The 14,680-nt window shown below is 35.6% G+C and overlaps 1 protein-coding gene across 1 annotated transcript in view; it reads left to right on the forward strand.

The window, feature by feature from the left end:
* LOC132565239 (WW domain-containing adapter protein with coiled-coil-like) overlaps positions 1-14,184 on the forward strand; it is a 33,622-nt gene extending 19,438 nt beyond the window's left edge. Inside the window, exons 8-13 of the mRNA XM_060229874.1 lie at positions 3,531-3,686; positions 5,493-5,558; positions 5,815-6,211; positions 6,625-6,805; positions 7,093-7,220; positions 9,116-14,184. Coding sequence (XP_060085857.1) covers positions 3,531-3,686; positions 5,493-5,558; positions 5,815-6,211; positions 6,625-6,805; positions 7,093-7,220; positions 9,116-9,212 — 1,025 coding nt within the window. The 3' untranslated portion in view covers positions 9,213-14,184. The remainder of the gene's footprint in view (positions 1-3,530; positions 3,687-5,492; positions 5,559-5,814; positions 6,212-6,624; positions 6,806-7,092; positions 7,221-9,115) is intronic.
* Positions 14,185-14,680: the final 496 nt, after the last annotated feature.

Raw genomic sequence — 14,680 nt, forward strand, 5'->3', positions numbered from 1 at the left:
TTCTGTAGACAGTCAGTTGTCACCTTCAATACTTCAGTTCTGTAGACTGTTAGTCAGTTGTCACCTTCAATTCTTCAGTTCTGTAGACTGTTAGTTGTTACCTTCAATTCTTCAGTTCTGTAGACTGTTAGTTGTCACCTTCAATTCTTAAGTTCTGTAGAATGTTAGTTGTCACCTTCAGTTCTTTAGACAGTCAGTTGTCACCTTCAATTCTTCAGTTCTGTAGACAGTCAGTTGTCACCTTCAATTCTTCAGTTCTGTAGACTGTTAGTTGTCACCTTCAATTCTTCAGTTCTGTAGACTGTTAGTCAGTTGTCACCTTCAATTCTTCAGTTCTTTAGACAGTCAGTTGTCACCTTCAATTCTTCAGTTCTGTAGACTGTTAGTTGTCACCTTCAATTCTTCAGTTCTATAGATTGTTAGCTAGTTGTCACCTTCAATTCTTTATTTCTGTAGACAGTCAGTTGTCACCTTCAATTCTTCAGTTCTATAGACAGTCAGTTGTCACCTTCAATTCTTCAGTTCTGTAGACAGTCAGTTGTCACCATCAATTCTTCAGTTCTGTAGACTGTTAGTTGTCACCTTCAATTCTTCAGTTCTGTAGACTGTTAGTTAGTTGTCACCTTCTATTCTTCAGTTCTGTAGAATGTCAGTTGTCACCTTCAATTTTTCAGTTCTGTAGACAGTCAGTTGTCACCTTCAATTCTTCAGTTCTGTGACTGTTAGTCGGTTGTCACCTTCAGTTCTGTAGACTGTTAGTCAGTTGTCACTTTCAATTATTCAGTTCTGAAGACTTTGTCAGTTGTCACCTTCAATTCTTCAGTTCTATAGACAGTCAGTTGTCACCTTCAATTCTTCAGTTCTGTAGACAGTCAGTTGTCACCTTCAATACTTCAGTTCTGTAGACTGTTAGTCAGTTGTCACCTTCAATTCTTCAGTTCTTTAGACAGTCAGTTGTCACCTTCAATTCTTAAGTTCTGTAGAATGTTAGTTGTCACCTTCAGTTCTTCAGTTCTGTAGACAGTCAGTTGTCACCTTCAATTCTTCAGTTCTGTAGACAGTCAGTTGTCACCTTCAATTCTTCAGTTCTGTAGACTGTTAGTTGTCACCTTCAATTCTTCAGTTCTGTAGACTGTTAGTCAGTTGTCACCTTCAATTCTTCAGTTCTTTAGACAGTCAGTTGTCACCTTCAATTCTTCAGTTCTGTAGACTGTTAGTTGTCACCTTCAATTCTTCAGTTCTATAGACTGTTAGTTAGTTGTCACCTTCAATTCTTTAGTTCTGTAGACAGTCAGTTGTCACCTTCAATTCTTCAGTTCTATAGACAGTCAGTTGTCACCTTCAATTCTTCAGTTCTGTAGACAGTCAGTCGTCACCTTCAATTCTTCAGTTCTGTAGACAGTCAGTTGTCACCATCAATTCTTTAGTTCTGTAGACTGTTAGTTGTCACCTTCAATTCTTAAGTTCTGTAGAATGTTAGTTGTCACCTTCAGTTCTGTAGACAGTCAGTTGTCACCTTCAATTCTTCAGTTCTGTAGAAGTCACCTTCAATTCTTCAGTTCTGTAGACTGTTAGTTAGTTGTCACCTTCAATATTTCAGTTCTGTAGACAGTCAGTTGTCACCTTCAATTCTTTAGATCTGTAGACAGTCAATTGTCACCATCAATTCTTCAGTTCTGTAGACAGTTAGTTGTCACCTTCAATTCTTCAGTTCTGTAGACTGTTAGTTGTCACCTTCAATATTTCAGTTCTGTAGACAGTCAGTTGTCACCTTAATTTCTTTAGATCTGTAGACAGTCAATTGTCACCATCAATTCTTCAGTTCTGTAGACAGTTAGTTGTCACCATCAATTCTTCAGTTCTGTAGACAGTCAGTTGTCACCTTCAATTCTTCAGTTCTACAGACTGTTAGTCAGTTGTCAACTTCAATTCTTCAGTTCTACAGACTGTTAGTCAGTTGTCACCATCAGCTCTTCAGTTTTGTTATTGTTATTGACCTTTGTTGATAATTTGCTGTTCATCTATTACACTATATTATTAGTTTTATCACCTAATTTTATACAACTTCCTGATCCTCACTTTGTAGATTTACATCGGAATTTACGCCGCCAGAGGCGGTCATATATTGGAGTCATCTTCTCTGTACATCTGTCCATACATCCATTTCTTGTGAATGCAACTCCCCCTAAAATAATCATCAGATTTTCATGAAACTTGCTCAATGTCACTACTACAATGGGTAGATGTGCATGACGGGGCAATTTTACGGTTCATTGATTTTTGTAAGATTTATGCCATTTTCAACTTTGTATGTGTAGCTTGCTCTTAGTGGAGCTTTGTGATAGCAACTCCTCCTAAACTAATGATAGGATTTTCACGAAACTAGCTCAATGTCACAACTACAATGGTTCGATGTGCATGAAGGGGGGATTTTTTCGGTTCTTTGATTTTTGTTAGATTTATGACATTTTCAACTTAGTATCTGTAGCTTGCTCATATTAGAGCCTTGTGAACGCAACTCTCCCTAAAATAATCATCAGATTTTCATGAAACTTGCTCAATGTCACTTTTGCAATGGGTAGATGTGCATGAAGGGGTAATTTTACGGTTCATTCATTTTTGTAAGATTTATGCCATTTTCAACTTTGTATCTGTAGCTTGCTCTTAGTGGAGCCTTGTGAACGCAACTCTCCCTAAAATAATCATCAGGTTTTCACGAAACTTGCTCAATGTCACTAATACAATGGGTAGATGTGCTGGAAGTGGTGATTTTACGGTTCATTGATTTCTGTAAGATTTTTGATCTTGATTTTTATATTTTGTGGCGGCATATATTGTGTCCACGGCGCTCTTGTTAAGTTTACTATGGTGATCTTTATTGAGATAATCATTTTCTGCCCTATCAGACGTAATAATCCAAATTTTCAGTGAGGGTAAGATATCTCAATCTTGCCAGAGTGAGACAGCCTGTACACAAAACATAAACACTTGTTAAACCCAAAGTTGTACATTTGAGATTTGATTGATTGATATTGACAATTTGATGTTTTTGTAAGACCGTTTCTGATCATCTTCGGTTTTATGACAATGAGTTATTGTAATATTATGATTGTCATTGTGTATTGTAGATTTGTTTTTATGTTGGTCTCACTGTTCTTATATTTCTGGCATGTTGGAGATAAATAGTAGAAAAAGGATCATTTCTTAGTTCGAAGGTAGGACAGAAAAATTTCTACTGGAGGAGGAGATTCATGTCTGTCTAACCAGAGGCTTTTCCCAGGGTGAGACTATCTGGAATCTCCTCCTCGAGTAGAGATTTCTCTGTCCTAACCTCCAGCTAGGGAAAGATCATATTATTCTTAACATCAGACCTGTGTCAAGATTTAAAAAGCCTTTATTAATGAAATTACTCCAGAGAGTGGAAAGGGCAGTAATTTGGGCATTCAAGGCATCATGTATGTATTGTCAAAATCATGTAGTACATAAAAATGAATTTTTATTCCATACATTTTAACTTTTGTGTTTTGCAGACTCACAGATGGATGACATGGATATATCACCAGGAAGTTCACCATCAAGTTCACGGCGGTCAAGTTGTGCAGGCACACCCCAGTTAGGTCCCAACTCCACACCCATGTCACTCCCTACGTCTACAGCGGCAGCTCTAGCCGGTATAGCACCCACAGGTACAGAAAATCCTACACCACTTTATCTGTCTTTTCCTGTCTTCCCTGTCGAGCCCACACAGATACAGAAACACCTACACTATACTATTGCGGTATAGAAATCTATTCTGGTCCCATCAATGAAGTAGTTCAAACTCTAATCATACATTCAACAAAGTACACATCAAAGTTTGAAGTTCTAGAACTGGACCAATCCTCATCGGTGATATTAGGATGGGTTTTTTTTTATTTCGTTTTTAATGCCATTCTAACTTTGGGTACGTGAAACTATGAAAAGTATACAGGTGTTGATGTAATGAATAAATAACCTGTAAGACATGAGAGGTTTGGAGATTATAATCTTTTAATAGTTAAATCTTAACAATGTAGTAAATTTCAATAGTTGTAAGCAGATCTCTGTACACCCATGTCTAATTTGTGAATAGCCTCATTGTACAAGTACGTGATTCTGTGTCCAACCCTCTAGGCGCCACCTCCCCACTCCTATCTACGATTCCCTGTCTGATATCCACGCTCAGCGGCAGTCAGAGAAACCAAGATTTAACTCATAAAGGTATGAACACGACTACACATGGAAGTGTCCTTCACTGTAAATACAATACAGTGACAACCATGTGTATTTCGATGTTCAAATCTTTTTATACTTTTCACGTTTGACATTTGTTTTTCCCATTGTAACCTTGAACCATATATCGTACAGTGGAATTGCTTGAATTCAATGTATAATGTGCTTCAAGTAAAATAATTATTTATTGCAAGACTCAAGTGCCATAATCAAGATCACCCAATATTTTGAGTTGTAAAATTATAATGTTCAAAGTTTTTTTTTTTGTTTTTTTTTTGTTTTGTTTTTTTTTCAAAACAAACAACTTTAACTTTTAAAAGATTTTTTTTCTTGTCAACAATTTCCAAGGTTCTGTGAGGATTTCTTTTTTCTTTGATCTGGAAACGATAGATGGATCATGGTTATGTGAAATTTGTTCATCACTAACAATTATTCCATTTGCATGTACTGGTTAAACTGCATGTATTTTTCAATGTTTCCTTGTTCAACTTTTTGTTTGTTTTAAAGATGGCTATATGGATTAAATCACACATTTTTAAAGGTTGTGTATCCATGTATGTTGTCAGTTTTTTTTATAAACTTGAACTGTGAAATTATTACTATCCTTTGCTTAAAATGCTCAGGCAAGGAAAATAGCAATCATTTTGTTCTTGCTCAACAAACCTACATTATTTTCTATGTGATATATCTGCCATTTAAACAAACTTTCCTTAAGTACTGGAATGTTGTCTAATGTTAAACATTGGCCAAAGTCCTGATGATAAAAGTTCTAATGAGCTGACACAGACCTTGCTATTTTATGATAAGTTTGTAACACCTTTTTTTAATCATCATCTGTTTGTGATTGGAGGGTTGTCTTCAAACAGCCTGCAAAAAATAATCTATATGTAACATACCTAAGAAATACAATACCATTCGCTGAATTGTTAGCTGTAGCTCCTCAAATGTTCTCCATTCAAAATGTCGGGTTAAAATTTACAAAACTTTTCATGTTATTGACAATATTGTGTGTATTTGAAAATATCTTTTGAATTCAGTGAGGAAAGTAATTGAATAAAGTTCTGTCCGTTAATAGTGCTTAAACAAAACCGTTCCTTAACTTCAGAGTGTGTTATATATTGAAATATCACTAATAATCCCTGTAGATTTTTTGAATGTGTAATAGTTATGAGGAGTTACCTACTGATAGATGTTCTCTGTATCCTGGTAAAACTCAGTTATACTGTATCTCTCCATTTCAGCCTTGCAAACCTTACAGAGATTACAAGAGGTGATAAGTCGACAAATAGCACAGCAAACTAGTCCTGGTAAGAAATTCAATGGAATTATTCTATTGTCTCCCAAGTAATCAAATTACTTGTTTTTGTTTTTTTCCAATTTTATACATAGCATATATATTTATTGAGAAGCATTGTTTCAGCTAAAGCTGTCATATACAATGTCATGAGAATATGAAATTAAGGCATGACATTTCTGGATTGATCTGTACACCTTTTCATTGAAAGTGTAAATGCTGTGATCACAGAAAACCATGTATATAAGCTTTGATAATTATGTTTTCAGGAAACCCACCCCAGCAATCTCCCAGGTCTACAAGTGATGTGCCGACATCCCAGACGTCACACCAACCAGCCCAAAGCAAACCCCACCAAAACCCTCATCATCATCAACCAAATCCTACCCCCACCTCTCACAACTCAAATATGCTCCTTAGTCCACAGGGCGTTCACTCTCATCATCCCCAACCTCATCCTCACCCTCAGCCCCACTCCGATAATAACAACCATCATCATCATCACCCTGCTGGCCAGAGAGAACCTCCACACACCCCTGGTGGACATAGCTCGTCGTCGGTGTACGGCAAGCTCAATCAAATCTCTCGCCATGATGACGAACATCATATGACAGGGCCAGGTGGAGGTGAGAGCCCACTGTCAGAGACAAGTCAAGGACCCTCCTGGTAAGACATTAAGTTAAAACACTGTGCTTCCTACATCTGAGACCTTGTTTCTGTTGTTATAACTTGTGATAGGGATATTCTAATCTTCTGTCATCAAAATCACTCGTATAACAAAAGTAGTTTTCAGATAGAATTCAGCTTGACTTTAGATGAGTTCACCCCATTTCTGTGTTGTCTTTCCAACAGATACATCCATCAATGTCCCAGTCAAAAATAGGTTGAAATTTTTCCAAAAACATAATACAAAAAGGATGCATATTTCATAGGAATGTCTTTTTTTGTATTTTCTATTTTCAAGATATATATATATATTTTTTTTTTAATGGAAGAGAACATCCTTCACAGTTGTCCTAATTCCACCAGATTGGATAATTCCAATGGCTAGTTGGCTAATATAACCATTTGTGTTACAGTTTAAGTCCAGGATCCAGCACAACAAGTTCTCAGACAGCTGCAGTGGCACAGGCTGAATTGTCAGCTGCTGGCATCACCAAGGAGACATCTATGGGCATCAATCCAGCTCTTAAAAATTACTATAATGAAAAATTAATAGGCCATGTGTTAGGCTGGCAGGCAGAACATGCAGAGAGACAGGTAAGGAAGATTGTATATTTAAGGATATGTTAGGGAGATGTTTTAATGAAATATTTCAACAAGAATATACACAAAGGCATTAGAATAAGTCCTTCTCAATTACTTAAGATGTTTGACATTCAGTTGTGACTTTAGAGGTAAACAACGCCAATATCCATATGTTCAAAAATAGCATATTTAAGTTAGTAATGACATGCGTTATTGTGTTAGATAAATATGAAATAATGGGAGGATATGAGCAGTGATTGGATGAAGTATTTACCTTGACCTTGTCCTTGTTTTAACAGGCCAAAAAGTACAGACAAGAAAATCTTACTATAGATTGTATGCGATGCAGTCAAGTGAGTGTGGAACTAAAGCGTGCAAGGTCTCTTGTGCGGATTGCAGAAATTCAGTCAACATTACATGAACAAAGGTACATCTCTATATATCAGTAGAATAAGTAGCTTTAGACTGTGATTGATTGAGATAACACTCTCTTAACCCAATATCTCAAGTCAGGTTACAGAGATTCAGAACTTATCACTCAGAGACATGACAGTGGAATGGTTGGGAGGTCTTTCATGCTGCATGGTAGTTATCTCCCCTTATACGTACACACTCAGTAATATTGCTAAATTATCCCTAATTGACAAGACATTTTCTTTTTTGAAAAACTCTGTATCACAACATGATAAATATCACTCTGATTAATTCTTTCAAAATTAATCGGAGACCCCTTTAACATCTTATTTTATGCCAAAACTAAATGATTATTAAGTGAAAATTTCTCGATCATAAAAATTGGTAAAATTTGGATTGGAAAATGGGGCATAGAATTTTGGGTAATGATGTATAGATCAGTGAGGTGGGATTCAAGAATGACAGTAAGCTTGGCATGGGTGGAAATTCCTAATTGTTGGTAGTATGTAGATACTAGTAATATTTCTTACTATTCCCCAAGCGACCGAGGGTGATGGGGGTTGTAGTTTTGTATTGTGCCCCACCGTCTCTCAGTCTGTCCTGCTGTCTTGTCAGGGCTTAATCTCTTACTTCCCCGTATTTTCTGGATTATGAGCTGCACCTGTTTTCCACATCAGTGGGCTTATACACCAGTGTGGCTAATAAATTGGCAGGATAAAAAAAAAAAAAAAAAGTCAGGAAGCATACAAGTACACTGGTATGAGACAGTATTGTGCTTTTTTACTATTACCTGCCCGTCACGTGTTTGTGACTGAAACAGATCATCTAAAACCTTCATTTACAATCTTATACAGGATGAAATCTCTCATGATAACAGTAATCATACCTTTTAATATGAATCACAAGAATATCTTCTGGACTTTTGGGGTTACTTCAAAGCAATAACAGAAGTTTATAATAGCCTGTTGCATCCTGGGATCGATAGGTCATCAGGTTATAGGTCAAGTTCTAGAAAGACTGTTATGTTTGTTTACAATATGAGTGACTTCATATTACAATAAGATATGATATGGGACAATAAGAATATAGTCAGCATGCAAAGGCCTTCGTTAATATTGAACAATCCAGACATGGATGGAGAGATTTTTTTACTAAACCATACACATTGTCATGCTCTATATCTGTGCGTAGACCATCTTTGAAGGCACCCAAGCCAAACAAGTTTGATATTTGCTTTTTTTTTTTTTTTAATACATCAGTGAAATAAAGGGTTATCTGTGTATAATTCATTTGAAAACTTCGGGAAGTGTTTCACTGATGATCTTGATAAAATGACCTTCATTGTCTGTTATATCAACGAACTTAGGTCAATGTAACGATCACCACTTTGTAAGAAAGGGTGCAGTTTATATTTCGGTGTGTCTTATTTGTGCATCTAATCGAAAAATTTGGCAAAAATTGGCTCTGCGGCTTATATGTCAGTTCAGCTTATAACCCAGACTACGGCACTTGTGACTTGAACTTCTTACTTGGTAGGATATATGGGCACGTTGGGTAGGCAGTGTCATATATCAGAACCTGGACATTCTGACCTACAGTTTGACCTTCATCAAAGAAAATGTTTATACAGGCTCTCTTCTACACTTCTAGTCACTGGAACTGCTTTTATGTTTACATTTGATGGGGACTATTACCTAAGTGATATATGATCCACTTCCCTCAGGTAAAATGTTTAGAAATGAAGGCGAATTTTCATTCTCTTCACCAAAATCAAATTGCAGCCATGATTGACTGCCTAAACATTTGTTTTATGAAGGGTCATTTGAAGTTGGGTACTGTTTTGTACATGAACTATTTCCATCATACAGGAAACATTCACTAATATGGCTCTCATTTTCTCTTCCACAGAATATTATTTTTAGCTCAACAAATTCATGAACTAGAGAATATGAAGCCTCCGTCATTTTCATCATCACATTCGTTTACATCGTCTTCGCATTCTTAGGACAGTGTCTGTCATTGTAATTGAATTCTTGCTGGCAGAATTAGGATCGAGCCAAAGGCCATCCCTGTAAGACCTCAGTCAGCAGCAGTAGGCAGACTTCTGGATGAGGGTACATGGAATAGTGCCATACAAAATGGAATTGATCCTCAAAGAAATCTGGAGACTCTACAGCAAAGAAATGTGATTAATTTAAAGTATTTCAATCCATGATGTATTGTTTTTAGTCGTCCGTGAAAATTTGACTGCAGATTGAGTGCTTGGATAGCTGGTGGTGTGTAAGTTGTGAGCAACAGGATTTTTACCATTTCTGAAAGCCCTAGCTTTATATGAGAAACATGGTTCTGGTGTTGCAGCAATGTTTCATTCAAATTTTGGATAAAACTTTTGAGAAATTAATTACATGCAGCTGACTTTAGAATTTATTCTGTTTATAAACGGTTGAATCTGAAGGGATATCAGACACAAAAAAGTGTCTGGACCATACTTTGTAGGAATAAAATGTTATCAAGGGTTAAACTGTCAAACTTATCAAAAGGTTTTCTTTTATAATATCAGCTTTTACTAAATCAAAGCCAAAATATATTCATAAATCTAACAATGTTGTAATTATTGATTTTAATTGTTTACTTCATGCTTCCTCATTGAATGAAATAATTCATTAATGTAAACAAAAACATTTAAAATGATTTATGATATAATGAACAGAGCTGTTTGTACTCCAGTATGATGTCTATGCCATTCAAATATCAGATAATCTATTCAGATTGTAACATGAATTTAGTTTTCAATTTTTCGGGTACCGATATGGAATTTATGATAAATTGGTTTGAAGGAGGCTGTTCACAGTTCATTGATTAAGTTACCTGCTAACGAAAAGCTGCACAGCTGTTAAAATAATTTTGTTAAGTGAAGCCTCTGGATGAAATGAAAAACAAGTCTTAAATTGTATTAATCTGAATGAAAAGAAGTCCTAGATTCACTGTTATGTATGTGGAATAAGACAAACCTGGTGGGAAATGTTTCAACAAGGTTTATCTTCAGACAGTGGTATAAAACCTAGTCTTATATTCTCTTCTGTGAGGTGTTATACATTACTTTCAATTTGATTTAAAGGGACATCACCGTGGAAACCGATTGATATATCTCCTACTTGGCTGATGGGGGACTGGTTTGCATGCTTGTATGATAACCTTAGGGTAATTCATCCTTGAATACAGTTGGTCCATATTTACACCATATATAGCTCATACCAGATTCAATTTGGGTGGTCATTGGACAAGTTGACCATTACTTCCTGATTCAGGGTAGGGAATATCTGTTAGAGCCCCTGCTGTCATATTTCTATAAGAAATTAAATAAACCTGTGGTTTACACCCCAAAACATGTGTAATTGCTATATCAATACCCAGTCCATCCTGAAAGTCAAGTTTGACCACTAAAAGCACTGATTAAGACTTAACGCATATTTGCTGTGAAATGTAACATTCTCCAGAACATTGCACTCCATTTACAACAGCTCAAACCTCATTCAGCCTCTGTATTTAAATCACATCATTTCACCATCACAGTTTCCCACATTGGAGCCCCTTCTACATTACATGCTTCCTTATGGCATTGGATTTGCTTAAGCAAGGATGTTTCCTTATTCGTACAGCAATTATTTCATTGTTTGAAAATTTTTCATCTGTTACATTGACTTCCTATCCTTAATATCCAGGAGTATTTGACAACTCCTCACTGAAATACATTGACTCTTTGTTTGTCAGTCCTTCGCTTTTGACACCATATCATTTACAGCAACAAGTGTTTAATGCATACTCAGTCCATTCCTTCAAAACTTCATTAGTGATATAAAGTCTCTTTAACTTGTTTGTTGATGAATAGGGATACTCGTGTTATCAATTATTGACTGTTTCTTGACAAAATCTGACTACATTTATACATAAGGACCTGCACCACATTCTTAATGTACATTTTGAAATTTTAAAAAAAAAAAAAGTGAAAAAGGGGAAGAAAAAAATATTGCACGGTGATGTCCCTTTAATATTAACAGGACTGATAACAAATGTCCAAAAAAAAATATCTTTCGAAATGTAGTTGAAGTTTCAGTATTTCATTTTTTATTTTTATTTTTTGTTTTCAAGTTGGGGCCAACAATTTTAGTGTGACTTCGTTCCTGTTTATCTTGATGACCTCTAAATAAACCTTTCTGACATGAGATAACTTTACTTTTTATGAATATACTGTAAAATCATGCATTTTTGTGGGAGATTTATTTTCTATGATTTTGTGGGTATTCATAATCCCAAAATTTGAATGATTAAGCAAATATTTCTTTAGCCATATATCTAATCACAAAACTAGGTGTCCAGGAGAACATATTTTTTAGAAAATTAATGAAAATTTAGCCCCACAAAAATATATGATTTTTCAGTAGTAAACTATTTGTTAAGGTGTTTGTAGAAATGTATTCCTCCTCTTTTTGGAAGAGTTAACTTCAGCTGTTGTGTTACTGCTAGAGTTCTCTCTCTTCATTTTTTTGTCTTGGGTTTTAACGGTAAGAGATTTCTCTGTCATCCTCTACGACATGACAGATAGCAGGTGCTATGTCCTACTTACAATAGAGTAGTGGCATTGTGTTGTGTAACAAAACCATGTGGCAATTTGATAACACCATCCATTTCATTGCACAATTTATAGAAAATGGTTAATGGTGTGATAATGGCAATCCACATGCTTACCAGCAAACTTTCTTTACTAGGGTTGAGATATCCAAGTCCAGAAAACTGACCCATGTTATTCTATTAATCACCTTCATGTGACAGTGGGATTTTGCTCAAACTTGCTTAAAAGTTTCACAGAGGGATTCAGCTCAAACTTGTTGGTCCTTACCAGAGATGTCATTTTTTTTTTTGAGTCAGTCTAATATCCAACATTGCTGCCATCTTGAAAAACATTTTAACTTTTTCTGAAGTTACACCAGTGGGATCCAGCTGAGACTTGCTTAAAATGATCCTGAGGTGGACCTGACCAAGTGTTGATATTTTTCAGGTTGGTGTGAAATCCAATATGACTACCATCTTGAAAAAACACTTTCACACTTTGGCATGAAGTTTGGTGAGAATGTTGATTTATTACCTTGGATGCTAAAATTCAGAATCGTTTGAATCCTATTTATAACTGTTACCAACTTCCCTATCACTACTGCTATCATATTATTGATAAATCTTTATAGTCAGAGGACCATTAAGGCCATGGGCCTCTTGTTTGAAATTCTTTATACTTCATTTTTCAAGATACATAAAGTGATTTTAGGACATTCTTTCATGAAACCTAAAATGCTTTCAAGCATTCTTAGTTATTCATTGAAGTCCCTTACATATTTGACAATGCTACACTGGCACTCTAGCTGTTGATGTAATTAAGCTATTGATCAGTCAGTGTATCAAAGGCACATTGGAACTGTCCAATGTCAGTGATTTAGGCAGACATATGGTTGGAGGCATATAGACTTTCCAGATTTAGTGATACTTTGAACAAGCACCTGTTTTGACAGTAGTTTGTAAAAGGGAAAGCATTACAGGATATTATATTTTTAGTGATCTATTCTTAAGTGCAGTACACACTGTCTGTGAAAATATTTTAGCAATAAACTTTCCAAATTTCCACAGCCAGTTTGTGGAATGATTTGGTGCTTTAACAGTCTAAAAGTTGTGTCACGGCTCTAAGTGACTGTTATTCATAGTATGTAATTAAGAGAAATACGATACGAAATGGTGTTCACCTGAGGACCAGTGGCTTTGAGAGCAATTTTTGAGTGAGTAGAGTTAGTGGAAGGGGCATAACTCTTGGTAAACTAGAAAAACTTGTGTGGTATTGGTTTTACATTAAATCAACTTTTTGATAAGTGCTGACTGTTGGGATGACATGATGTGTGTATTAGGTGGCCACCACTGTTTTCTGATTTGAAAGCTGTATGTTTACTGCGTGTACATGAATGGTAAGCAGACTGCCCAATTGTTTGAATGCTGTACGTTTTGTGTGTAATGTTTGTTGGATGGCAGGCTGCCCATAAGTTTGAATGCTGTATGTTGTGAATGTCTTGTTAGGTGCTCACTGAGCTGCCTGATGGATGTCTAGTATCTCTTTGTACATAACATAGGTGTGACCTTGTACAGAACACTTTCATAAGAATTGGATTCCCAGTTGCTTTTGATGTGGAGTAAAACATTTTTATTAGTCTTTATTTCCTTTAAGCCATTACTCTTTCGATATTCACAAAACATTTCTTTTGTCATCTTCAATTCAAGGTTACAGAATTGTATGTGATTATTAATTTTCCAGCTGTGTTACACATTATATGTCATCCTATTGGTTTATTTAAGTACCTCATTCTTATTCCTTAATACTTGCTTAGTGTTTACTGGTCTGACCTTACTTCTTGTGAGAGGAAAAAAATTACACTTTTTTTTAAAAAAGAAATATAAGAGATATTATTATTCCCTCACTTAAAAATCTAAAGTTAAAAATAATTTTCTTTGAAAATTTTTACTGTAGATTTTCAGTTGTATTTATATCCATTAAGGAACCAGCTATATATTTATTTTCACTACTGATAGAAATCAGTGACTCTAACATGCTATCATTGGTTAATCTGACCACGAGGTAATGTCTCCTTGACTAGGTACATTCTACTTGATAGTGGCCACAGGCTAACAATCTTTTGTTTTTTAATCCTGTCTACTTTTTAACCCCATATCCAGTTTCTTCCAAATTACTTTGTGTGTAACCACATCGGAACATGGGAATCAGTGTATCACGGTTCATCAGTCAGTATGTCTGCTACTGTAATATGTATCAAACTGCATGAGCTTACAATGCACCACTAAACAAGGGAATGGTGTAGATAGCCTCATTGTTCTCTACATGTTTATAGTATCTGTTGAAAGAAATAAAAATTCAAAACACTTGATATATTTTGTTGGTTGTATTATTTTAAAGAAATTTAAATCACTTTTACAAACAATCAAACTGGTTTGATCACCAGTAACTTGATATGGTAAATAAGCCAAAGATAGTTAGAATGATTCAAGTATTGTACACCTTCATCAGGTGGTGGATTCTTTAGTAGTCCTTTGTCCAACTGTCGTAAACAATTCTTTATCACTTTCTTGAATGGTTCTTCCTTAAATTTTGTGTGTTCCCAAAGTGACCAACAGGTTGCCATCAGGATTTTTGACATTAGCTTATCAGAAAGTTGGTGTAGTGTCGCAATATTTAGAGAGTAACATCCTTTGATGAAACCAAACAGCTTGCTTTAAGAAATCACTTGAACCATTATAAATGCAGGCTATATGGGTTTTAAAAACGGATTTCCAGCGAATGTAAATGTACTTCAAATAACACATTATCAGTTTCTGGCCAGTTAGCACAACGATGGTTTGCGAATTTTTGGGTCCGACCAGAAA

Source organism: Ylistrum balloti, unplaced genomic scaffold (genome assembly GCF_031769215.1).
Source record: "Ylistrum balloti isolate Yb309-2 unplaced genomic scaffold, AGI_CSIRO_Ybal_v1 Utg369706, whole genome shotgun sequence".
NCBI lineage: Eukaryota > Metazoa > Mollusca > Bivalvia > Pectinida > Pectinidae > Ylistrum > Ylistrum balloti.